Here is a 27961-nt window from a genome sequence, read left to right as displayed (position 1 = left end):
TGTTTAGACTGGTTCATGTAGCATAGCATAGAACCAGGAGGTCGCATGAAACAGCATGAAGAATATCCCCGTGTTATCCCATGGGGCAGCACACAGCGCCAGTTGCGTGGCAGCACCAACCACAGTTTACAAGCACCGGCCACACAGCAGGTGGCAGAACTCGAGCCTGGTGCCCGTCAACTGATCTTCAGTCTTTCGCAAACGATTTTACGAAAACTATTTGTTATAAAACGAATTCTTTTCTTACTTATACCCTTATATGTCAGCTTCATGGTAAACTGCCTCTCTTTGTGTTACTGCTCATAGTTACTGCTATACTTCGAAAGTAAGTAAGTGACAGTAGAAAATTCGAATAGTTTGTAACAAAAAATAGAAGTCGCTGTGAGTTTGTGTGCTGGCTGGTGTGGCCGTGCGGTTCTAGGCGCTTCAGTCTGGAACCGCATGACTGCTACGGTCGCAGGTTCGAATCCTGCCTCGGGCATGGATATGTGTGATGTCCTTAGATTGGTTAGGTTTAAGTAGTTCTAAGTTCTAGGGGTCTGATGACCACAGATGTTAAGTCCCATAGTGCTTAGAGCCATTTTTTGAGTTAGTGTTTTGTGCACATTAGGATATAAGTTGCTATACACAAAATGTAACCAACATCATGACTGTTTCTGCAAACTTGAAAGGAAGAAGAAAGGACTATTAGGATTTAACATCTCATCAACAACGAGATCATTAAAGATAGACTTCAGAGAAGGTCTGTTTCTTTCTCCAATCTGACGAACTGGATCTTATTTATCACACTCACTTCCACCTGTGCGCGCAAACATTATGGCTGTAGTGAATTATTCATAATATCCATCACACTTCATAAATGGTTCAAGCTATCACATTGAGTTTTTGGCAAATGGTAACACATAAAGGTAAAAGCATTTTTGCAAATACGTAACAATAGAAGTATTCACAGATTTTCAATAGAACCATGTTTTTTACGGGCTTCCAATAGCTGTTCAAAAGAGAAATTGTGTGGATATGCAATAACATGGTGAAGAGATTACAAATTGTTTTAAACCAACAATGAGCTGTTTTATAAGTTATTAACCTGTCTTGTCCTAAGTTACTTGTTTAATCAAAGACAATGATTTAGCATTTGCCACAATTAAAACTTAAGTTAAGTAGTTTAAACTCTGTTATGTTTCGAAAAAAGAAGTAAAATTTATTATTGTTAGGACAGAAGTATGTTACTGAAACCTCATCACTGAAGACACCTCTCTCAAAGGAGAAAAATTTTAAATGTTGGGTGAAAATAAGTTGTCTGTTCTGCTGCAACTTAAGTTTTGCTAGTGAATAGTTGGAACTGAATCTTACTAAATGATTTTCTTTCTGCACTTCAGCAAACTATAAAACACAAAAAAATTAAATAAAAGAAAATTCACAGCAAATAGCACGCCAACATTTTGTGCCTATTCCTGTAGAGAGTGAAGGAGTGAACCTTTTCCATTCAAATGTCTTACAGTTTGTCAGAGATACTGGTTTTCGATTTTCACCTGGACAAGTAGATTGCTGCAGATCAATGTGTTCTCAGCTTTAGATCTACAAAACAGTAATACTGTCTGAATGAGAATTACTATATATATTTGGTTGATGGAATCTCTGTAATGTTCTTTAAGGATATTTTTATTTCACAATTTATTTTATAAAAATTCATTTCTACATTTCAATGAGTGGTTTGGACAGTCATCTTTTTGCTTTTTTAAGTATTTTGTATGGAATTCCGATTAAGCAGACATTTTTCAACTCATCTGTCAAATCTCCTGCAAGCATTGTTGTCATTCCAGGAATGAGTTGAGTTCCATTCCTATTGAACACATGCAATAAGGTCTCTGTTGCATGTATGAGGTTCATTGAACACTGCATTCTGTAGTCTGGGTCACATCTGTTCTACAGGCCTTAGGTCCGGATTTTACTTCACTTTTGGCATCACAGAAACCATCAGACATTATTCTTCTACAAAATGTCCAATGATCAACAATATTTTTTAAACAACTTTTGTTTTGTCGGGTAGACATAAGCATGTTCTTTCCAAGCACTGTTTGCGAACAAAATCTTTTACAGTTATCCCACCAATAGTTTCTATAAAATTGTTTGAAAATGATGCAGAGCAGGTGACATGTGCATGACACACTGCTGGTGCTACAGTACTACTTCACCGACTGGTGGGTCAACCATTCTCACTGTGCACCTGTGCTGCGCTGGACAGCACAGTCAGTCGCCACGCAGACTACCATCGGGTTCCTTCGGATCGCCACACTAATGGCAGCGTGCTAGCATCTGAAACAGGAAAGTGTATCACACGCATATCGAATCTGTGGTGCGGATTAACGACCGTGGCCTGTGCAGTGGCAAGGTTGAGTGTGGTTTTTTGGTAGTTTCCCACGCTCGTTTAGCCAAATGCTAGGCTGTTCCCCACCTTCTACTTCAGAAAATACGATGCACAACTAGTTAAAATATACGATAACACACCAAAAAAAGTTTACACATTTCACAGACGGGTAGCGCACATTAGGTAATAGACGACAACCCTGAAGAAGAAGATGAAGAATATGTGTTACGCATCTAAGCCCTTCAACGTAGTTGTCACAGCAATCTGTGTCTTGAGGCTACTGAATTTGGAAACCACCTACCTATATAGTGAGAGATGTAGAGGAAGTTAATAAATGGTTCAAATGGCTCTGAGCACTATGGGACTTAACATCTGACGTCATCAGTCCCCTAGACTTAGAACTACTTAACCCTAACGAACCTAAGGACATCACACACATCTATGCTGAGGCAGGATTCGAACCTGCGACTGTTACCAGCAGCGCGGTTCGGGAATGAAGCGCCTAGAATCGCTCGGTCACAACGGCCAGCCAGGAAGTTAATAGATGGATGGGAAGTGATTATGTGAGGGGACCTGTAGCTGAGTCAGCAAATCATGCACTTAGTTACTTAGCTCAAATAACAATCCAGATATGTGAGAGACCACACGAAATAAAAACGAAGCCCTAGATGAGATTTTATATTTTAGGTTGAAAACAGACAGGAAGTTAGGTAAATATGTGTTAATAGCAACAATAAGAGAGGTAACCATTAAAATATAGCATAATGTGTGATGAACTTTCCAGTATCTGTTTGAGTTATTGGTAAACTACAGTACAGATGTACTCTTGTTAAACTTGTCGATTAGTGTAGCCTGACCACTAAAAAGCAGTCGCCATATACCACGGTTCCTTGGCCAGGTGTATGATCAGAGTACAGTTAGGGAAGATACCAAATCCGACTGGGAACGTGCGAGGCATAAAGATATGTACCAACAACATACTAGCGTAATATTCTATATTACTTCATAGAACAAGCAGAAAAACCCCTCAGATTGAACGTATTCTCCTCATTTAATAGATTATCTGGATTTCTTTCCTTTTTCGTAAATATTTTCAATGCCTCCAGCGCTTTTCACAGAGAACCTTCATCTGATATGAGGGCTACACTCATGCTCTCCTGAATTTCTCCTACGGTTTACTTCGTTGCGTTCGAATGTCATACGGTTAGAAGGTGGTCTCAGTGTTCTTTGCGGGGTACATTAAACAGTCTTCATATCTAGCGGATATGTCTGCTGTTGCAATTTCGGCAACTGATTTTGTAGATTGCTGATTCATTGTATTAAACCTTCTGTAACTTCTGTCTGCTTTTCAAGGCGTGCCCAAGAAAATTATTAGTCCGAACCGAGACTTTAACCTTTTCTCTCAGAAAACATCTGGCTATGCCGTCACTTCTTTATACATAAGCGCAACGGAAGATTTGTTTTCGTCGCGACATCTTGTTTGACAGCGTTTGGCTCGTTTAACATTTTTCTTTAGAGGGCCGCATAATTTGCGTGTCCCGTTCTTGTTAGCTGCGTCTTAGCGCAGTCTACTTCGTATTATGTATTCTTGTGCTCATTCTTCGTCAGTAAAGGGAACTGAAACAATCTTTCTAACGCCGAGTAAAAATGTGTTTTTTGATGTTGTGTCGGATGACTGGAAGTACTCTCTGTAGTCGCTTTACATCTTAAACATGCGACGACGTGCTGAAAACTAGTGCCTCCAACTTTTTTATGTGAAAATTGTCAAGCTTTATAAATAAAACAAACGTTGTTAACATTTCACATTTTTATTCTTCATGTCTATGTATGTATTTCTCAACATAATCACTCTGGCGACGAACGCATTTCTTCCAACAACTGAACTCTCACTGTAAAATGTTGAACTTCGTTGACGGAGTCACAGAAGCACCTATGCTTGCACCTCTTCATCACTATCGTATTGAAGTCCTCGAAGATGTACTTTAAAGTTTTACAAACAGATTAAAATCGGGTGGGGCCACATCGGGACTGTATGGAGGAGGATGAGTGACGACAGTGAAGCCAAAGTGTCGGATTGTGGCAGATGTCGCAGCGCCCGTGTCTGGTAAGGAACCCTTAGAACTCGAATCTCGATTACAAATGGTTCAAATGGCTCTGAGCACTAAGGGACTTAACTTCTGAGGTCTTCAGTCCCCTAGAACTTAGACGTACTTAAACCTTTTAACTTCTGAAGTCATCAGTCCCCTAGAACTTAGAACTACTTAAACCAAACTAACCTAAGGACATCACACACATCCGGGCCCAAGGCAGGATTCAAACTTGCGACCGTACCGGTCGCACGGTTCCAGACTGTAGCGCCTAGAACCGCTCGGCCACTCCAGCCGACAATCTCGATTACACCCAAAGACATACTTATTTTACACACCGCGATGTTACACCCTACAATTGGGAGCCCTCTAGCGCCTGAGAGCTGCAAATATGTAAACATGACGAATCAATGTGTACAGGGTGGTCCATTGATCGTGACCGGGCCAAATGTCTCACGAAATAAGCGTCAAACGAAAAAACTACAAAGAACGAAACTTGTCTAGCTAGAAAGGGGAAACCAGATGGCGCTATGGTTGGCCCGCTAGATGGCGCTGCCATAGGCCAAACGGGTATCAACTGCTTTTTTAAAAATATGAACCCCCATTTTTATTACATATTCGTGTAGTACGTAAAGAAATACGAATGTTTTAGTTGGGCCACTTTTTCGCTTCGTGATAGATGGCTCTGTAATAATCAGGAACATATGGCTCACAATTTTAGACGAACAGTTGGGAACAGATAGGTTTTTTAAATTAAAATACAGAACGTAGGTACGTTTGAACATTTTATTTCGGTTGTTCCAATGTGATTCGTGTACCTTTGTGAACTTATCATTTCTGAGAACGCATCCTGTTACAGTGTGATTACCTGTAAATACCATATTAATGCAATAAATGCTCAAAATGATGTCCGTCAAATTCAATGCATTTGGCAATATGTGTAACGACATTCCTCTCAACAGCGAGTAGTTTGCCTTCCGTAATGTTCGCACATGCATTGACAATGCGCTGACGCATGTTGTCAGGCGTTGTCGGTGGATCACAATAGCAAAATCCTTCAACTTTCCCCACAGAAAGAAATCAGCTGACGTCAGATCCGGGGAACGTGCGGGCCATGGTATGGTGCTTCGACGACCAATCCACCTGTCATGAAATATGCTATTCAATACCGCTTCACCCGCACGCGAGCTATGTGCCAGACGTCCATCATGTTGCAAGTACATCGCCATTCTGTCATGCAGTGAAAAATCTTGTAGTAACATCGGTAGAACATTACGTAGGAAATCAGCATACATTGCACCACTTAGATTACCAGCGATAAAATGGGGGCCAATTATCCTTCCTACCATAATGCCGCACCATACATTAACCTGCCTAGGTCGCTGATGTTCCACTTGTCGCAGCCATCGTGGATTTTCCGTTGCCCAATAGTGCATATTATGCCAGTTTAAGTTACCGCTGTTGGTGAATGACGCTTTGTCGCTAAATAGAACGCGTGCAAAAATCTGTCATCGTCCCGTAATTTCTCTTGTGCCCAGTGGCAGAACTGTACAGGACTTTCAAAGTCGTCACCAAGCAATTCCTGGTGGATAGGAATATGGTACGGGTGCAATCGATGTTGATGTAGCATTCTCAACACCGATGTTTTTGAGATTCCCGATTCTCGCGCAATTTGTCTGCTACTGAAGTGCGGATTAGCCGTGACAGCAGCTAAAACACCTACTTGGCCATCATCATTTGTTGCAGGTCGTGACTGACGTTTCACATGTGGCTGAACACTTCCTGTTTCCTTAAATAACGTAACTGTCCGGCGAACGGTCCGGGCACTTGGATGATGTCGTCCAGGATACCGAGCAGCATACATAGCACACGCTCGTTGGGCATTTTGATCACAATAGCTATACATCAACACAATATCGACCCTTTTCGCAATTGGTAAACGGTCCATTTTAACACGGGTAATGTATCACGAAGCAGATACCACGTACTTACACGTTTGTGCCTATTAGAGCGCCATCTATCACAAAGCGAAAAAAGTGGTCCAACTAAAACATTCGTATTTCTTTACGTATTACAGGAATATATAATAAGAAATGGGATTCATATTTAAAAAAAAACGCAGTTGATATCCGTTTGGCCTATGGCAGCGCCATCTAGCGGGCCAACCATAGCGCCATCTGGTTTCCCCCTTCAAGCTAAGCGAGTTTCGTTCTTCGTAGTTTTTTCGTTTGATGCTTATTTCGTGAGATATTTGGCCCGGTCACTATCTATGGACCACCCTGTACAATGTTAATAACGTTTGTTTTATTTAGAACGCTGTAAGAGTTTAAAAAATTCAGGGGCATTACTTTTTAGGACGCATTCTAATGTTTCCTCTCCGATCTGCTAACGGATACACCGAGGAAGCTGATACTGCCTTTCGATTCATGTCTAAGCTTAAACGTGGTTAATGGCTACAACTGGTTAATTTTTTGGTTACTTCATCCAACAGCTATTTAGTGCCTCTAATTAAAACTATTCTGTCATCTACGTACCAGTAGTAATAAAGTATTTTCTCCTTTATGCCTGGTTACTTTTAACAAAAGTTGATTTCTAAGTCATTATGAAATATTTTTAATACGAAACTCGACAGTCAGTTAGCCACTGACAAATGGGAAGACCATAATGAACGCTATAAGGAATACTGCAACACTGCTTCTAACTTACAGTGTGAGAAAAACACTTAAACACAACCAAGCAAAGCATGGTATAAATTCAGGATAATATAAGCGTAATCCTCACAGCAGATAAGGGCTCGTTGTTATATATGTGAGAAAAGTTGAGGATATTTACGGGGAAAAAGAAACCCGCAAAATTTATAAATGTGCCGAGTGAGTTCAATTTGAACAGATTTTTCCGATTATTCGATGAGGTGTTACAAAAGACTGGTGGCACGTTATTTTTTGCATATCGGTATTACTCTTACGTTCCCGAATCAGGTGTGATAATTTCCACAGTTTACCTCTGATCATATGCCGACTAATGAAGCTAAAGCAAACATCACAGCTCCGGCGCGCACCACTTTGAGTACGGTAATGAACGTCATTTTTAATCCACTTACATGTTTCCGGCAGCATAACGATTGTAAGTCACTGCGTTGTGAACTGACTTCCAGTGACTACCTTTATCCGATGTTACGTTCTTGTTAAAAATAGTAATTTTGACATATCTGCTGACAGTTGAGTTTGACACAAGTTATTCAGAGAAAGAAAAACGCGTCAACGTGCATTTCAGATGGTGTCAGAGACGTTTATTACTAACAGCTTGTTCAGTAGGTGGCGTGAAAGCACACATGGTTTCTCGAAAACGAGGAACTGCAGTTAATCTGGTGATCTGGGCGTTAACTCACCTGTAACTGGTTACAATACCGTCACTTGCGACTTTTTACCTGTTAGTGCACTGACATTACACTGCATCACACAGGAAGCGACTCTCAAGCGACTCGATCACAATTCGCGTCACAAACGCGTTCCTTTTGAGCACCTCTTCGAGCAGACGACATAATAAATAAAACTCCACGTGAGACTGAACTCACTGGCTCATAAGCTAGCACTCGACACCTTAAAATTTGTGATCATTTGTGTTGAAAAGTTGTACGGAGGAATTCTCCCACCTGTTGGCATATTATTTCTGTACATGATCTGCAGTTCAGTAGCAACAGGAGGCTATTGTTAATCATGGTCAGTTTTTTCCCCTGTTACTGGGCAGCTGAGGCTGTGCGCTTTATTTCTAATGTTGTTGTTGTTAATAAGATTCTACACTATAATTTAAATTATGTATAGCTTGGGTCGCAGCTTATAATTTCTTTCACTGAGGGTTTTGCTGTTGATCGTTCTTGTTTTTGAGCATCGTATTTAGAAGAAAAATTAAATAATTACGCAGGTTTACACAGAACCTACTTACCAATTTTCGGCTATCTAATACTATATAATGTTCGTTTGTTGCAGTGACAAATATATGAATGCTGTTGAAGCCGCCAGATACGCCGTGATGGATTATCTGGACACCGACAACATGATGTTCGTGGCTCGCAGAATATTAGCGTCTCTGCTGGTACTGGCTGCAGTGTACTACCTGATAGCCATGTTCTTTGAGCCTGCAGAAGCTGTTCGCACGGCACAAAGTCAGCGCACTTCCTCGTCTTCAGCAGATAAGCTGGACGATTTATGCTAGTTAAAGCGGCGAGCACATCTACCCGAATACTCACTGAGTTTAATGGTAAATAAGATTCGTTTTATTAATATTAAATTTTGTAATGTATAGGAGTTTGTGTAGTGAATATTCATGTTCCGTTATATACAAGTGGACAGCAGAAAATAAGTTACGTGTGTCGTCCCACACTAAGACTATCTCAACAGTGCAACGGCGATTCCACGAACAAGGTTTAACCCTTGTCGTCCCAAGTGCGGTCTCGCACACCGCTAGCGTTTAATGTTACTCTGTTGCTAATGAATAGGGATGGGGTAGGTGATTGCAGCGTTGTCTGGTTGTTCTTTCCCGAAGCTGCAGTTGTTTCCTACGTCAGTGGCCCCTTGAACGTGGCGTGGACCTATACTATTACTGCTTCTTTTGAGCTAGCGGTCTCTGAGACCACACCTGGAATTTTTGCGTTGTGGATTCAGTAGCCAGGTCTTCGTCTACTGTTCGTGTTAGAGACCCTGACTTCGAGGGTTTTGTTTTAAAATGGGTTGAGGACAATGTAGGACGTAATGTTGGATCAGACAGTGACAACGAAATTGAAGGGGGACGTAATTAAGAATCGGAACAGTATGAAAGCAAAGACTAACTTGTTTTGACACCTGCAAATTCCTTGAATGCAGCAAGTGATGAGAATGATGAGGACGGAAATGTAGAGACTGAAGTTTTAGCTAAACATTCTGCTAGAAACATATTTGGTCGAAACAAATGTCGCTGGTCGTCTAAGTCTCTTCAAAAGCGATCTCGTGCTCTGCTGCACATCATCCATTTTCCGACAGTACGACTACCTGCTCAACTAGGTAAAAATCAAGATCCTCTATTTGAATATGACTGGCGATATTTTGAGTATGATATTGAAATGGAATAAAGTAAAAGCAAACAAAAAGAACCTGAAAACGATCCAAATGTTTGGTATGAAGCTCGTTTATCTGAACTAAAAGCATTTTTCGGTTTACTACAAATATTTTATTCAGGTAGTTTCAAATCAAGCAGATTACAAATTATTTTATGCTACAGATGGTACACAACGTGATATACTCCGAAAAGCCAAAGAAACTGGTACACGTGCCTAATATCATGTAGGGCCCTCGCGAGCTGAGAGAAGTGCCGCAACACAACGTGGCATGGACTCGACTAATGTCTGAAGTAGTTCTGGGGGGAATTGACACCATTAATCCTGCAGGGCTGTCCATAAATCCGTAAGAGTACGAGGCGGTAAAGATCTCTTCTCAACAGCACAAGGCATCCCGGATATGCTCAATAATGTTCATGTCTGGGGAGTCTTGTGGCCAGCGGAAGTATTTAAACTCAGAAGAGTGTTCCTGTAGCTACTCCGTAGCAATTCTGGACGTGTGTGGTGTCGCATTGTCCTCATGGGATTGCCCAAGTCCGTTGGAATGCACAATGGGCATGATTACAAACTGTCCAAGGAATAGAAAAGCAACTGGAATCACTCAACAGAGGAAAGTCCACTGGACCTGACGGGATACCAATTCGATTCTACACAGAGTACGCGAAAGAACTTGCCCCACTTCTAACAGCCGTGTACCGCAAGTCTCTAGAGGAACGGAAGGTTCCAAATGAGTGGAAAAGAGCACAGGTAGTCCCAGTCTTCAAGAAGGGTCGTCGAGCAGATGCGCAAGACTATAGACCTATATCTCTGACGTCGATCTGTTGTAGAATTTTAGAACATGTTTTTTGCTCGAGTATCATGTCGTTTTTGGAAACCCAGAATCTACTATGTAGGAATCAACATGGATTCCGGAAACAGCGATCGTGTGAGACCCAACTCGCTTTATTTGTTCATGAGACCCAGAAAATATTAGATACAGGTTCCCAGGTAGATGCTATTTTTCTTGACTCCCGGAAGGCGTTCGATACAGTTCCGCACTGTCGCCTGATAAACAAAGTAAGAGCCTACGGAATATCAGACCAGCTGTGTGGCTGGATTGAAGAGTTTTTAGCAAACAGAACACAGCATGTTGTTATCAATGGAGAGACGTCTACAGACGCTAAAGTAACCTCTGGCGTGCCACAGGGGAGTGTTATGGGACCATTGCTTTTCACAATATATATAAATGACCTAGTAGATAGTGTCGGAAGTCCCATGCGGCTTTTCGCGGATGATGCTGTAGTATACAGAGAAGTTGCAGCATTAGAAAATTGTAGCGAAATGCAGGAAGATCTGCAGCGGATAGGCACTTGGTGCAGGGAGTGGCAACTGACCCTTAACATAGACAAATGTAATGTATTGCGAATACATAGAATGAAGGATCCTTTATTATATGATTATATGATAGCGGAACAAACACTGGTAGCAGTTACTTCTGTAAAATATCTAGGAGTATGCGTGCGGAACGATTTGAAGTGGAATGATCATATAAAATTAATTGTTGGTAAGGCGGGTACCAGGTTGAGATTCATTGCAAGAGTCCTTAGAAAATGTAGTTCATCAACAAAGATGTATCAGGGGTCCCATACCACTCCAGCTGCATATGTCCCACGTCATTACAGATCCTCCACATCCTCCACCAGCTTGAACAGCCCCCTGCTGATAAGCAGCGTCCCTGGATTCTTGAGGTTGTCTCCATATCCATACATGTCCGTCCGCTCGAAACAATCTGAAACGAGACTCGTCCGACCAGGCAACATGTTTCCAGTCATCAACAGTCCAATGTCGGTGTTGGTGGGCCCAGGCGAGGCGTAAAGCTTTGTGTCGTGCAGACGTCAAGGATACAAGAGTGGTCCTTCGGCTCCGAAGGCCCATATCGATCATGTTTCGTTGAATGGTTCACATGCTGACCCTTGTTGCTGGCCCAGCACTGAAATCTGCCGCAGTTTGCGGAAGGGTTGCACTTCTGTCACGCTGAACGATTCTCTTCTCTAGCTGCATTCCGATATAGTAAAAATTAAGCTCCAAATGGTATGAAGGTTAGTACAACAAATGTCGATGTAGATGGCTGAGGTATCATCAAAACGCGCCATGCAGATTGGGAGTAGTCATCAATCAGCCACATTTGAACACATATCACTCGGTCAGGCATGGTGTTTTTGAAGGTGACGCGCTACTCATTACCAAATGGACTAGTTATATTTCTGTAAGACAGAGTGATATAAACGATAATCTTGATTTGGGAAACTTCACTTGAAAAGACTTAATGGAAAGACAGTGAAATTACGTCTCACATTTGTGGTGTTTGAGGTACTGTGATTATACTTTGCGGTCCTCACATTGATATGTGGATGTTGACTGTAATATCTCGTGACATTCTTTTTTGTTAAAGTGAAGGCTTGCGTCAGTATTACAGTGAAAGTAGTAGCAATCTCAAAAGTTGCACTGAATTTCACTGTTAAAAAAATAGCAATGTTGACATCCCCCTACTTACGGAGATGATTACCAATGGGTCAATGAGGCAGCTTTAAAAGATACGATGTAAGCCGGTCTCTTATCAAACAGTCAGCAATCCATCAAGAAGAAGCCGATGGTATTACTCCTGCAGTTTGTCCAACATAGTCCTCCGTATGCAGCTTCTGGTGTTAGCATATATAGGTGCAGGAATCAGTTATGTATCTCGGCAGGAAGACTTACAATTTTGAACTTTTTCAATCGAAGAAACCAAATCGGAATCACTACACCAAGACTGCAGATACAGACAAAAATGTGGGGAATCTAAAGTAAACATTTTCTTCCGGAAACTGCAATTTAGTGTATTACCAAATCATGTAAAGTGTCATTGAGACAGCCCGCTGCATTACTAATGCACTGATCACCAAAATAACACGTTGGAAATTATCGTATTTTAGCTACCAGAAAAGGACTCGCTAAACATAACTGGACTCGCATTTGTAAGGACGACGGTTCCAATCTGCGTCCAACTATCCAGATTTAGATTTCCTGTGATTTCCCTAAATCAGTCCGAAAAAATGACGGATTCCTTTGGAAGGGCACGACGGATTCTGTTCCCCATCCCTGTATTAGCTCGGACTTGTGCTCTCGATGTCAGTGGGATGTCAAATTGTAATTTTCCTTTTGTAAACATATAAACTGCAAGTCGGCCACCAACATGTTATAAGGGTAAAGTCCTCACCTTTACCTGAAGATGAATGGGAAAAAACAGAAGATATTTATGGGGTGTCAGGCGGTGGCAAATTAGCCCGTATCGTCTTCCAGCGATAAAACATGAGTCAGACGCATAATAGTGTATTCTAAATGAGAATATTGGTTCCAATTATAACAGAATACTTCAGACTTAATTTCTTTTTTTAAATTACGTTTTCAAAAATTGCAGAACTATGTACTAAAGATCTGCAAACTAAAGGAAGGAAGGAAGATTAGAGTTAAACGTACCGTCGATAGCGCGGCCATTAGAAACGGAGTACGAGCTCGCATTACAGGAGGATGGGAAAGGATATCAGCGGTGCATTTTCAAAGGAATCATACCGGAATTTGCCTGGAGTGATTTAGGAAAATTACAGAAAACCCAAATCTGGATGGTGGGATGCGAATTTGAACCGTCGTCCTCGCGAATGCGAGTCCAGTGTGCTAACCATTGCACCACCTGACTCGGTCAAACTGGATAATTCCCCCCTGACAATTTGGAGCTTAATTTAAGAAAATCACTTACTGACATTTCAGGTCAACAATTATACGCTGCCATGACACCGCAGCATGTGTGATGTGGAAGCGGCGGACAGAAACAATTTCGTTAAATGTAAACCAAGAAGAAATCTGTCGTTTCCCAAGACATCAGGAGTAATTGATTTAATGAAAAATATTGTGTCCACATGAAAGAACCAGTGCAATAAAAAAATGTAGTACATAAATACATGCAGTTTACAGCATCATGTAAAGCAACTTAAACAGTTATGTACCAAATATTAATATACATCTACGTGGGCTCCTTTTGTAAACTGTAAAATATCTAGACGATACTCCATCTCAACACACGTTTGCACAAGCAAGGGTGATGCAGGCTGTTGTATCCACAATTTTTCTGCGAGCTTCGCCAAGATGACTTACAGGCAACGCCTACTCAATGTCTTTCACGTAACATCACGTGAGGAAAGCCAGAGGAGCTATGGCCAATCGGTTGGTAGTAAATTCGTGGCGAAGCTAAACGTCGTTGACCTTCAGTGCTTGCGCAGTTTGGGCTTTACCAACGTGGAAGCGAAATCATTGATGCAACACCTTGTGAACTACTCAGCGAGGGATGCTTAGCTCTCCTTATGCTCGGCAAACTGACTTTGATGGGCTTCTTTGGAAGGTCTCCCTGATCTGCTGTGCCATTTCAACAGATGTGCGTTTTCTACCAGTACCTGAATCTCTGTTTACACTCCCAGTGGCTGGGAGCTTTCCACACCAAGCTTGATCATCTTAAGGTCTGGTGGCTACCTTTGAAATACACGTCAGTAATTTCTTTGGGCACCAATGGGTGACTGCGTTTCTGCATATCACGCCGCGCATTGAGCTCTGTCGTAAGGTTTCAATACTTCTCCAGCACCTGATAAAAAATCGTTTGCAAAGACATACACAAAACTTTTTGAGTTTCTTTATGTAAGGCCACAAAGCTCAACTATCTTTGTCTCAAAGCTCTTTTTTCTAATTTTTCTTCTGCAAGTGCATTATCCCCCAAGAATACTCGAGACCAGTAGCTCTGTGTTCAGTCCAAACCAGTGGCTTAGGTTCTTGACCCAGAATAAACTTGTACGTGATGGAGCAAGTTAGTCATTAATCTTTCCTTGACGTGTTGGTTGCATCAGATTGTATTTGTTATTGCACATTATATGGTCAAAGAATCTCAGTTTTCTTCTCGTGATGGTATTGAGAATTTCTAAAACTTTGTGCATAACCCACAGTGCTTCCAAATTTGTGAGTTCCTCTGTCCACGCATTTGGAAATCAAACATGTTTTGTGCGGACTCTATAGGTTTGTCACACAAAGCCATGGGCCAAGGTAGTCAGGTAGATCCAATATTTCTTGACTTCTGAAAAGCATTTGGCACAGTACCACACACGCGATTATTTTGAAAGTACGATCGTATATTGTATTAGCCGAAGTTTGTGACTGGATTGAGGATTTCTTGGTAGAGAGGACGCAGCATGTTACTTTGGATGGAGAGTCATTGAGAGATGTAGCGGTTACTTCAGGAGTGCCCCAGGGAAGTGTTTTGGGACTCTTACTGCTCATGTTTTATATTAATGACCTTGGAGACAATATTAATATTAGCCTCAGACTTTCTGTAGATGATTTAGTTGCCTGTAAAGAAGTACTGCCTGAAAAGAGCTGCAGAAATATTCAGTCAAATGTTGGTAGGATTTCAAAGTGGTGTAAAGATTGGCAACTTGCTTTAAATGTTGAGAAATGTAAAATTTTACTCTTCACAAAATGGAAGAAAGTAGTATCCTATCACTACACATCAATGGGTGTTAGTTTGAGCAGTTCAACGCAGACAAATACCTGGATGTAACACTTTGTAAGGATATGAATTGGAAGGCTCTCTTAGACTCAGTCATGGGTAAAGTGGGCGGCTGGCTTGGTTGGTAGGATACCAGGGAAATACAATACAAATAAGGCTGCTTACAGACCAAGCATGTGACCCATCCTAGGATACTGCTCAATGGTATGCTACCCATACCAGATGGGACTAACAGGGGATATTGAATGTATACAGAGAAGGGCAGCACAAATGGTCACAAATTTGTTTGACTTGAGGTAGAGTGTCGATGAGATGTTGAAAGAACTTAATTGGCAAATACTTGAAGATCGACGCAAACAAAGCCCTCAAAATATATTTAGTAAGTTTCAAGGATCAACTTAAAGTGATAAATCTATCGATATAATGCATTTGCGCGCGTAACGCTCCCATGGGGCTCACAAAGACAAGTCCATAAAACTGCTTGCATAGAGGAGTAAAAGCAACCATTCTGCCTGCACTCGACACCAGAATGGAATGGGAAAAATCTGTGATAACTTATACAGAGAGAAGTACTCTCTATGATGTATTCTACAATTGTTTTCAGAGTGTAGACATAAAGGCAGAATTACTTCAGATTTAGTAACAACATTTAACAAAAGAAATATGGTCTTGCTTTTCAGGAACAATCTATCTAGCCTCCTGGCAGACATCGCTATTGCTGACGTAGAAAAAGTTTTTAAAAGGGAATTGGAAACCTGGTTTCTAGGAAAGATGTACCAAAGCAAACATTTCTTGAACTCATGTTTTGACATAATTTAAAATTTTGTAATGGTTGTACTAGCAACAGCCCTGTGAGAAAAGTCTGTTGTTACATCCATTATGGTCAGCTTGTTAACATAAGAGGCGATTTACTACCTGAAATGTTGCGTTAAGTCAAACTGGGATGGCAATCTTCAGTGGCCTTCAGATCGGGGGTGCAAGTGATTATCATGAAAACAATTTATGACTAGTGTCATTCTAGCATGGTTCCAAGATGATGAAAGAACGAATTCACCGAAAGGGAAGATCAGAATAGCCCAAAGGAGTGTGCTGGGCTTACAAACAGAGGAAGACTGAGTGAGAAGTTGTGTGATATTCTGTAGAATCCGTCTTACACTGTGTGACACATCTGCCCAGGAACTGACTACATTTTCAGCGGAATGGTGTTGCCAGAAGCAAGGATAAGACATACTCTTCACTACAATAAAACAAAGCATGCCTATATGAAACAGACTCTCAAAGTTTTGTCAAGAACCAGGAGCTACCGACAAAGTTCACAGTCGTCATGTGACTGGGGCCTCCTGTTGGGTAGACTGTTTGGCGGGTGCAAGTTTTTCGATTTGACGCCACTTTGGCGACTTGCTCGTCGATGGGGATGAGATGATGACGATTAGGATAACACAACACCCAATCCCTGAGCGGAGAAAATCTCCGACCCAGCCGGGAATAGAACCCAGGCTCGTAGGATTGATATTCTGTCATGCTGACCACTCAACTATTGGGGGCGGACCGTTCACAGTCGAGCTGTCCATTAAGACTGAGGTTACATTCAGAAATGAAATGTACACTAAACACAGTAATCAATACATAGATAAGTTTATACCATTAGAAGCAATCGTGCAGAAAATTGCAACGGTATTCAGAAAAATGCGTTTTCTCATCAATGTTGATGAAAGTCAAATGCATCATTGAATACTCTTACCATGATGGAGGGCAGTGGTATTTACAAACATAGCTGCAGGAAAAGCAATTCATCTTATTTGGAGAAAACTGAATTAAACTTTAAGAGCAGATTTTACCAGCATTCAAAATGCTCCTGCTTGTATATAGTATGTCCTTGTTGCTGAGATAGCTATGTATACAGTTTGTTCTTTGACTCATTTGCATGTGTTAGAATCTATTCTAATTATAGGCAAACAGCAGGTATTGCAGGCCACTTAAGCCAAAATTGATATGAAACTTTTGTTACTGCTTCAAACTGCATAAAACCTTCACTTGAACATTTTTTTTACTGATACACAGAGGGAGAAGATTTTCTAAGACATACAATTAAAGATGTTAGTGTAGCCCTTACAACAAAGCATAGGTGTTTAAACAAAAAGACATTTTTGTGCTTCACAAACAAATTAATCTGTTTATGTATCAAAAGTACAAGATACTCAAAAAGCAGCTGATTGAAAAACCTCTCAGTTTGTGTTTCATCGAATCTGATACAATGCATTAAACTTGTGGACTGAGGTTTTCTGTAAGACAGTTCTGGATGGTTCTTCAGTAAGTTTTGATAGAAATTTTTACTTCCATTTTCTTTTCCATGTTAAATTCTTAAGACATTTTAAAATTTTCCGCCAAACTATGAGCCAACTTTTGAAATTCAATTCTAGCTACCGGCTTTAACCTGGCCTCTAAAAGAGTGCCTCTAAAACAGTGCTTTAATCTTTGCTTCCTAAGTTTCTTCAATATCAGTTTTAAGAACTCTATCTTGAGATGTCATAGATGTCTGCTGATTCTCTACGATGATTGTAATCCCCTTTGGAGTGTAGTTGTTGGAACATTATAAGTATTGGTAACAGCCGTTTCAGTCATTTCACCTTCCAAAACACATGAAATAACTTGCTTCATTGTAGTCTCAAACCAATCTCCTCAGCCCTCACTGTCAATCATCTTCTTCAACCTTAACGCTGTGCCTTAAAAACAAAACAAAAAATTACCTATATGGCCCATTCCACCCAACTTTGGTATGTTGTATACTGCACGACTGACACTGCACATTAAACATGGTGGAAACCGAAAGTGCCATGAATGAGCTTATTTTCATTATTATTGCACAGTCAACATTAGGCCACTTAATTATTTATCGTAGTATGATAATATTACTTTCTATACCTAAAAGTATAAATCTGTGCTGAAAGTTACATCATTCTCCATCTCTGAGTCCCAGAAACAAATAAAATTTACTTATCCCACAAACTCAACAGCTACATCACTCAAATTGAAGCAAATGGCGAAATTATATATGCACCTTATTTCAGACACTGCATGCATCTGCTTTTTTGTGGCAAATCCTAGAAACACCAACAGACTCATAATACCCATCAGCCAATACTAACTGCCATTCTCATGCTAAACTTTTGTTTAGAAAAGTATCCATGAGCTCATTTATAAGACGTCATGTCCAAAAAATGTCACATATGTTGATGAAAAGTATCTGGCCACCTATTAGCAGTCACTGCTACTGGGCATGTCCACCCTTCCCCTCATGACCTTCCTGGGTCTGATTATCTGTGAAGGAATGGCAGCCCATTGCTCCTCAAGATCCGAAACCAGGGAAGGTAGTGATGTTGGACGATGTGGTCTGGAGCGAAGTAGCTGCAGTCACCACAGACGCCTACTGCAGTGGCAACTCCGCAGACAGATCTGTGATGCGGGTTGCCGACTCCGTTGCAAAGTCTGACAGATGCTAGTGTGTTTACAAGCAAGTACCACAGTCGACAACAAACACGTAGGTGCGGTCAACATCCATCAGAGGGCATCAACCAGCAGCAGAGGAAGGGGACGCGATGATCAATGAAATATTTCCTGGCGATCACATGCGTGCAAATAGTTCCTTCTGCCCAGGGCTAGATAACCTGCGCCTGGCCATTCAGCAAGTAATTCTTGACTCATCCAGTGTGGAGAAGATCAGCCGGTTCAGCGGTGTGCCACCTCGACCATCCTCTCTTCCGCAATGATTATGTTATGTTGCTTCCGTCATGTTAGGCTATCTACCAATTGTTAGATGTGGAACAGTTGTACAGGTATAGAATCAATGGGAACTCTGATTATAGGAATTAGCTGTTGTTTGATCTGCAGAAGGGATCCTTATTGTTTTCTGGTTTTGAAGAGTGTGTTACTGTTAGTGGTTTATTGTAGTTTTCTTAATAAACCAATAGGTGTCAAAACGAGTTGGTTCTTGCTGTGTAGATGTAGCAGAATACTAACTCATCCCAAAGGTGTTCTGTTGGGTTCAGGTCAGGACTCTGGGCAGGGCAGTCCATTTGAGGAATGTTAGTGTCCACAAATAGTTGCCTCACAGATTCTTCAATATGATAGGGTGCATCGTCGTGTTGATGAAAACAGTCATCACCTCTGAATTGTTTCTCTACTGTCTGCAGTACAGAATTCTGTAAATTGTGCCCATATACTTGTCCACTTGCCGTTTTCTTCAGTGTAATAAGAGGAGCACGCCATAACCTCAAAAAACTCCCCCATACCGTAACACTGCACCCCTGTACTTCACTATTGTCTCCGCACATGATGGCTGGTGATGTTCTCAAGGCATTTGCCAAACCCCAATCTTCTCATCGGATTGCAACACGGTATAGCGTGTTTCATCACTCCAGGTCACTCATTTCCAGTCATTCAGTGTCTTTATAAAACCTCAAGTGTCGCTTAGCATTGACTGGAGGAAATATGGCTTATGCAGAGCTGCTAGACCATTGTGTAACCCATTCTTTTTAACGCCTTACACAGAGTCATTGTGCTGTTTGGACTGTTGGTAGCAAGTGGAACTAACGAGTCATTCCTTCCACTGAATTAACGCGATTTTTACATCCACAGTCTGCACTACTCGGCGGTCCCCATCTGTCAGTATGCGAGGAATGCCTGGCCTTGGTTTAGTTGTGTTTGTTCCTTCATGTTTCCACTTCACAATCACAGCAGCTACACTTGAGTTGAACGGATTTAGAAGTGTTGAAATGTCGCTCTTTGACCTGACACTCAGGTAACATCAGATGGGTGATCCACGTTTGAACCCACTGTGCTCTCCTGGCAGACCCATTCTTCTGTTACCCCTTCTCTCCTGACAACACATTACTCCTCGTCTCCTGTTATGTATATGGGTCCAACGTGTGTGGCATCTAGTGGTCAGTTCCACATTACGTAGGGGCATCCTGATATTTTTATTTGGATATTGTACAAAATTTAAGAAGTACTTAATGAATAATTAAGTAATGTTTAATCTTTAATAATCCATTTAAGATTATGTTATGTACCGAAAAATGTGTTTCAGTGAACACATCTGTGTAATTTCGCCACTGTGCACCTGAATGTGAAGCCACAGGAAATGGGAATGTCTCACATGTAGTAAATAAAGTTTAAATATGACTGGAGGCAAATTTCTAATTCTGAGTTCCTTCTTACTGCTGGCGATATATTTATTGAGTGACTTAAAGTTTTCCTGGTGCATCCGGTGTTTGTGTTGCTCTCACGTTTCCAGCCAGGTACAGTAAATGTGATCTTTCGACAACACACCGTGCCATCATCTTCAAGTGCTAATTGTCGTGGAACGTCTTTGCACATCGCATCTTCTTTATACTCTTTGTCCCACTACCCTGTCACACACCACCCCACGCGGGAAGCGATTGCCGAATGTTGGGCTCGATCCAGTCCCACAGTGCTTCTGCCTCCCGTGTCGGGTGCGAAAGTCGTTCAGGGCTGACGTTGTGACTTAGAAACTGAAGCTGCTGTCGCTACTTTTGAGACCATCAGCGGCTCGTATTTCAGCAGCTCATGACTGATTAAAATCTGACACCGGACTAAGATTTTTGTAGGTAGTGAATTTTTTGAACAAAGCAAGTCTGAGTTATTATTCAACATAGTGTATTATCTGCACAGTTTTACCACAGCTTTAGCCATTGGTTGAAACATCGTTTTATTTAGTGGTAGTTACACTAGTCCGTGTTAGATCATCGAAAACTTGAGTTTTCCCTTAGTATATTGAAACATTAGCGAGTGCTGCAATGCTTTGCAGTTATTAAATATGTATGGGAATTGTCTATAAGTCCATGTCCTCGTCCCCTTCTCTCTGTCCATCACCCCCTTGCCTTCTTCATCTCCTCCTCTCTCATTCTGTGTCCATTTCCTCATTCCCCTTGTCTATGTCAATTTCCTTTGACTCTCACTGTGCTTCTTCTCTTTCCCTCACCTCTAGCTCTGCTATCACAGTTAAAACTGACTGTGGGAAATAAAACAAGACCACACATTTTCATAGTACAGAACAGTATTTTATTTCTTGCAGTTGGTTTAAACAGAAACACTTTGTACCGTTGCTTAAAAAATATATAGCCTATGTCCATCTGATTATTTAAATATAGTAGTGTGTAAAAATCTAATGCATGGGGAAAAGATATGTTAATTAGTACTGGAGTATTGTGTAAAAATTTACTAACAATTTTTGCTAAGAGTGCTTCCCTGTTATATAATATATATGTGTGTATGTTTACATTAAATTTCAACAGGTGGCGCTCCAATAGGTGTACAAAACAAAAATATGCGCATAATCGACTGCAACAGTATAAAAATTTGAAAGCCATTGAAGGAGAGAATTCGGAAATTTTATGTTTTTATGTGTACAGTTTTCATTCTTGTGACTTGGAAATTGTGTTGTATTATTAAATTTGTTTTCTGAAGCACCTTCTTCATTAACAACCCTAATTTTATATGTCTCTTCCTAATGCATTGATGCTGCAGTGGTACTTTGTATTGCAAGACAGCTTTAAAATTTTATCTCTGGACAGACCTTTTTTTCACAACGTTTACACCACATATTTTCTGAAGTGTACAGCGTTATTGAGTTGATATTTTCTTTTCCACAGACATGATGCATCAATGCTGGAACCTACCTTTGGTCATCGTGCTACCATTAGAAAGAGAACAACAATGTCTGTGAAACACAAATAACCAGTCTGCAGAACCTTGGCATATTTTGTGTGTGTAAATATTATATGTATCAAAATAACTGTGTTTAATTCTTTCTTCAAAGTGATATTAAAGGAAATTTTACCTTACAATTACTCTGGTGTTCCTTCAAATGTGAATGTGTTCAGTTAAGTTCTGTCAGAAACTTGTGATACATGAAGCATCCCACTGCATGTACTGTTAATACTTGTAAGCAAACCGTCAGTTGTTGTGAAGCTGTTCCCTAGAAACAAATTCGTAACCAGTACCTCTCCTTTTACATTTTCATCACTGTGTAGTTAATGGTGAAATTACTCACACTGTTTCAGTACTAATGTTGAAATATTGATGTTACAATGCCACAGTTACTGAAAACACCTCAAACTAGTTGTAAGGTACCAGTTGGATTAATATCAGCACTCAACAACAATCATCATGCACTCTGAGGCTACATATATTCTGGTCAAGAGATGCTCAGCTGTTTCGAGAATGGAGATGTCCAATAGAGCCAGACACTTGAATGATTTTCACAATGGAAGATTTTCTGGCGCTAGGTGTCTTGATATGTAACTACATGTTATTTTTTTCAATTGGCAGAGTGATAGAGTATAATGTAAACGTTAACATCAGTTAGTTTTATGTAAAATCGACATTTTATTGAAATTTTGTATGAAGCTAAAAAAGCCAAATTCCAAGTTCCAATTTTGCATCACAAGAAACACGACCCTCAATGCAGTAGTACAGTATAAGTAAAAAAAAAAGGAATTTGTTACAGCATATTTTATATGGGGTGATAAATCATTTGAATTAAACATTTACTGGTAAAGTAACTTCCACCAATCCAAAAATTAAGGAATACTTCTGTAGTTACTCTATAATTGCTACAAAGTACCCTTCATTCACCTAGATTTATGTTTAAAAAGTCCTAGACGTTTACTAATGATAATGCATGTGAATACAACAAAAAATTACCTCATTTCACAATATAGGAGCCTACCCAGGAACTGCTCACGTTCTTGCGTTTTTTTTGATATACCAGTTTTTTTGGGAAAATGATAAAACTGATCAATTGTTTGTTACTTAAAATATACTGCTGGACAGAAACTCCAAAACTTCCATAATTATTAACTGTACATTAACAACAATTTTGAAGACATTTATTTGGCAACAAATATATTACTGAAAAATTAAAATAAATAAGAAAACTTTCACAATTACTTTAATAAACACTATTTTTCTCTAGTACTAATATTATCAAAATGAATGAGAAAGCTGTCAAATTGTAATCTATAATAATTTTCATTTATGTAATTTTTTTGTATCTGTAAGTGTGCTGACAACATTTAATATTCAAAAGTTAATATTATTTCAAATGCATTTCCTGCAAAAAATTTAAAAAAGCTGTAACACAAGAAACCCTATTGCAAAAAGCATCACATCATATTGTGACATTTCATAAGCTTTCTATCACAGGCCAAACATAACTACTGCTTCTTTTCCTCCTTTCTCGATATTACAATGTCCCTACTGACTTCTCAGCAGGCATAATGTGATTAGTTTAGTTTCTTGTTGTCCAGTGGCAAAAACAGATGTCTCCCATGCGTGACTTAAGAATGTCATATTCCAATTCAAGCCATTTATATTTTTCATAATTTTACCATGAACCTTGATGTGTAAGTATCTTTTTCATGGAATGTAGTAATTTTGATTATCACCACACTAATGTTAATTACAATGGAGATACTGTGGCAATTTACTGGATTACATCTTTTCATTACAAAAACTGCAGGCATAGGTACTTCTGCATATATTAAACTGAACCAAAAATTGACAAAGAAATAGTAAAGAAAATCATTGAGTATATTTAAAGGGTGTAGAATACGTATTTCAATGTATTGATTGTCATTTTATTCCCCTTACTCCATGTAGGATGGGATGGTGGTAGGTTGTCAGCGGTACAACATTCTATTCTACAGCTGACAAGAGATTTTGAAACCATAACAAAGATGAAATAAAATAACATTGAAATATGAAAAGATTACAAATGGTTTTAAAAAGTATAAAAAGGATGAAAGTTGTTGGTGTTTGTATGACAACAGTAATGCCATTGTGTTTCTTTGTTGATGAAATTTAATTTCTAAGGACTAAAGGATAAAAACATATATTTAAGATGCACTGGAGAAATTTTGAAGTTCTTACCCATAAAAAAATTATAGAAACCATGGAGATGACAGGAGGTGTTAGATTGGCTAATGGAGTATGGAAGCAGTTGTATGGAAGCAGCGGTACTGAGGCAGTCAGCCTTTTGTCAGATGAGTGCAGTCCTAAGTGGGATTGCTACGTAATGCAGTGAATGTTATTATGAGTTTTATTGTGAGGTAGTCAGCGCTGAGCAGTTTTGTGCAAGAACTGCATGTTACTGTGAGTTGGTGAGAGCAGGCAGTGCTGACCCAGAAGAGACCACTTAGAAGTTATTTGTATCAGACCAGTTGTGGTCTGATGATTCAGTTGCCTCTGTTGAAGGATTGCATGATACTGGTATTGGTACTGAGAATGGCTGCAATGTTGGTTCTGAGAGAGCAAGCCATGTTTTTTAAGGAGACTTTGAACAGCACATGTTGCTCCTCTAAATGGATTCTGCTCAGTTATCTGAGGTAAGGTGTTAGTGCTTCTCTTTTCTTACAGCTTGCCAAATATCTAGTGGCAGTGTAGCTGATTAGGTTTTTTGATGAACCACGTAGCAGAATGACGATTAGGCTGAGCTCAATATTTAGAGTTGGTTACAAACACATGAAATGTTTAATGTGTGACTGGGAGTTAGTAAAACATTGTTTTTATACACCAAACAATTGGAAATATTTCTTTATTTTCTTAATATTGCAAATTCAGGAGTAGAGCCAAATGTAATTGTATTAAATGTAGCATAAGGTACATGTATTAATTTATGTCAGGGTTTCTTGTAATAATTATTTTAATAAACCAAAATATTACTTTAATTTTCCAATTTCTTTACCTTGGTCATGCTAATGGTCCCATTTGATGCTTTTCTTCAGTACTAATCAATAGATATTTTACAATTATTTTAGTGTGCATTATTATGTTTTACTGCCTGAGTATGATGTCTATGAGGAGTCACAGCTGTATGTTATGGTCAGGATAATGTAAGTCACATCGCCAAATGACTAAGCTGTACCTTCCGAGTTCCCGCCTTATTCTTTTCAGGTGATGTGGAGTTGTCAGTCCACATATGAATAAATGTATAAGTGATTTTATACTCATTTAAAGGGATAGGAATTGGCCGTGAGTAGCTTACAGAGGTCATTTATTGATCAAGTCACAGCAAAACATCTTTAAAATACTAATAGATGGTATCATTGCACAATACACGCATTTGTGCCTGTCAAACTGTGCTTAAATGTAATCAGATGCTCATCATTGATACAGACATCTCCTTTTAACAGGTGCCATACACAGGATTTGTAGGTGTGTAGGATACCATAGGAGTGCTAAATCCAAGATTGGCCAATTATTAGTTTTAGTAATTTGAGTCTACTGCAGGCTCTAATGATGTGTACGGGTCATCTGGGTAGATTGGCTCGCACACATTTTAGGTGCTCTGAGGTGGACGGAGGAACTATAACAGTGCAAACGAATAGTTACACACAAATATACACTTTATTGCGCTGCAATACTTAACTAAAGTTGTACAGCAACTCACTGGATGTGCTTGCCAACAGATACAACCAAGCAGTGGCCTGTCAATGTGTGCATTACTGAATACAGTGTTAGGAAGGCTCTGTCCATCCTGGGCACCACACTGTCAATCACTGTAGTAAACACTTGTCTGCATGTGTAGGCCACAGGCGACTCCACTTGTAGACTTCGTCTCACAGGCTGATCTCCACTAGCTGTAGCTGTAGCCACGAATAGTGACCCTGTAACTCTGCACTCGAACTGTCACACACCAATGCTGAACATGAACTGGCCTCCACTTCTCACAACAAGGAAGCCCATCTCATTGGTGGCGGTGCGGAGGTTGCTGATTGGTTCAGACTTGTGCTTGGCAGTGAACTTGTGGTGCCAGCTAAAACTGTCGTGTCCGTTGGTAAGGAAATAACACTCCTCCACTCAGGAACCTCCTCACCAACATCGTCTAGTGTCGATTGCTGCTACGATGGTTGGGGAAGGAGGGGATGCAGCAAGCTATGAGAGAACAGGAGCCGAATTTGAAGCTGGTGCCAAGACCACACTCATGCCCCAGCTTTCGCTTGAGACTGCCTCGGACTGAGGTGGAGGGCACACCTCTGCATCTGACAGTGGAGTGCAGTCTTCATAGTGTTCATCTGCAATGGCGTCAGGATGTGGAATGGCAGCCCCTTGGTAGGCTTCAGCTTGGAGTGGACCATCACTGCAGGACGTCTGTTGTCCAGCTGGTGCTGGCTGAGGCATCGGGTGCAGGTCCTTGGGTTTGGGGCCTGGTAGTTGCGACGCAGGACTGCAGGTCGCCGGATGGAGTGCAGGCTGCATCATCTGGGGAGGCAACGAATCTGTAAACAAAGACTCGGCTGCAGGGTCACGCAAATTACAAGGACGAAGTTTGTTCCATTGCCGTAGTTGCTCCAAACCTCCTGGATCCTGTACAAGAAAGATGGGTCTGCCTAATGGTTTTACAATACTGGCGTGCTCCTAGGTTTCCATCTGCCGTACAGTCTGAAAAAAAAATTGTTGGTTAACTTTGTATACTGCCTGTGTGGGTGATGTAGGCGCCAGTCACTGTTGTGTGTGGAGCAGCTGAATCGGTGCCTGGTGACGCCGTCCACGGAATAACTCCACTACGAAGGGCCGTTGTGGGGTTGGGAGTGGTAAGTCGAGAGGAAGAGCAGCAAAGCTTGCTCCTGCGTGTGGTGGATGCGCAGCTTGTCTATCTGCCGTTTGAAAGTGTACTCGAAGTGCTCTGCTTTCCCGTTTGATTGAGGGTGAAAGGGCGCGCTGGCGATGTGACGAATATCGTTGGTTGCACAAAAATCGTCAAATTCGCCAACACAAATTGATGTCTACTATCAATCACTAGCAACTCTGGAAGACCGTTAAACCAAAATATGGACTGCAAAGACTGGAGTGTGAAATGTGTTGAATTCACGGGCATGACAACAGGAAAGTTGCTATATGTGTCGACGACAATCAGCCAACTAATGTTGCAGGAGGGTCCAGCAAAGTTCAAATGCAGGTGCTGCCAAGGCGCTTGATGTTTTGGCCAATCAAAGAAACGTTGATGAGGAGTTGATGGTGTTCTGCGCAATCATGGCACTGTGCCGTCATCTGTACTGTTTGAGCGTCCACGCCGATCCAAGTGCAGCGTCTCCGAGCTAATTGTTTCGTGCGGACAATGCCCCAGTGACCCTGGTGGAGCAAGCTGTGTAACATATCTGTGGAGAACCATTGGGATCACCACAGGCGATTGTTCTGATTCAGTGCATAGCAAAATAACACCTCATAGCACTGAAAAATCATGCTGACATGCAAATAATCGGCGGATCGCCAAGCTAATGATTTATTTCACTGAGCAAGGCCAGCCTGCGCAGACGCGATCTTCCAGTGATCTAAGGGGAACTGGCCCAGAACATCCAACTCCCATGCATCGATATTACAACTTACTGCTTCGATGTTTCAAAGTCTGCATCCGGTCTGGCGGGAAGATGCGAGTGTGTGTCTGCATTGGTATGCTTGGATGTGGGCCTGTAAATATTATGGCAATAAGAGCCCATCAGTGCATTTTGGAATAGGCTTTGCCGGGCTGAAAAGTGACTGCAGCGGCTTGTGGTAAGTGACTAAGTAGAATTTCCTTCCATACAGGTATTGGTGAAATTTTGTCACTCCATAAATGATTGCAAGATCCTCCTCCTCTATCTGCGAATAATTGCTCTGAGCGTCGTTGAGAAGTTTTGAGCCAAAAGCTATTGGTCTGTCTGCAGAACCAATTCTGTGTGAGAGTATCATGCCAGTGCTGAACGAGGATGCATCCATGGCCAACTGTTTTTCCAGGATCGAAAGGGACCAGACAATGATCGTTGAACAAAGCGACTTTCAATTTCTGAAAGGCA

At 40.8% G+C, this 27961-nt stretch overlaps 1 protein-coding gene across 1 annotated transcript in view; it reads left to right on the top strand.

Moving 5' to 3' along the window:
* Positions 1-21973, top strand: part of LOC124796148 (inositol 1,4,5-triphosphate receptor associated 1-like) — a 302195-nt gene extending 280222 nt beyond the window's left edge. Inside the window, exons 13-14 of the mRNA XM_047260239.1 lie at positions 8442-8712; positions 21779-21973. Of these exons, the coding sequence (XP_047116195.1) occupies positions 8442-8667 (226 nt within the window). The 3' untranslated portion in view covers positions 8668-8712; positions 21779-21973. The remainder of the gene's footprint in view (positions 1-8441; positions 8713-21778) is intronic.
* Positions 21974-27961: the final 5988 nt, after the last annotated feature.

Source organism: Schistocerca piceifrons, chromosome 4 (genome assembly GCF_021461385.2).
Source record: "Schistocerca piceifrons isolate TAMUIC-IGC-003096 chromosome 4, iqSchPice1.1, whole genome shotgun sequence".
Lineage (NCBI taxonomy): Eukaryota > Metazoa > Arthropoda > Insecta > Orthoptera > Acrididae > Schistocerca > Schistocerca piceifrons.
This window is presented reverse-complemented; position numbering and strand designations above follow the sequence as displayed.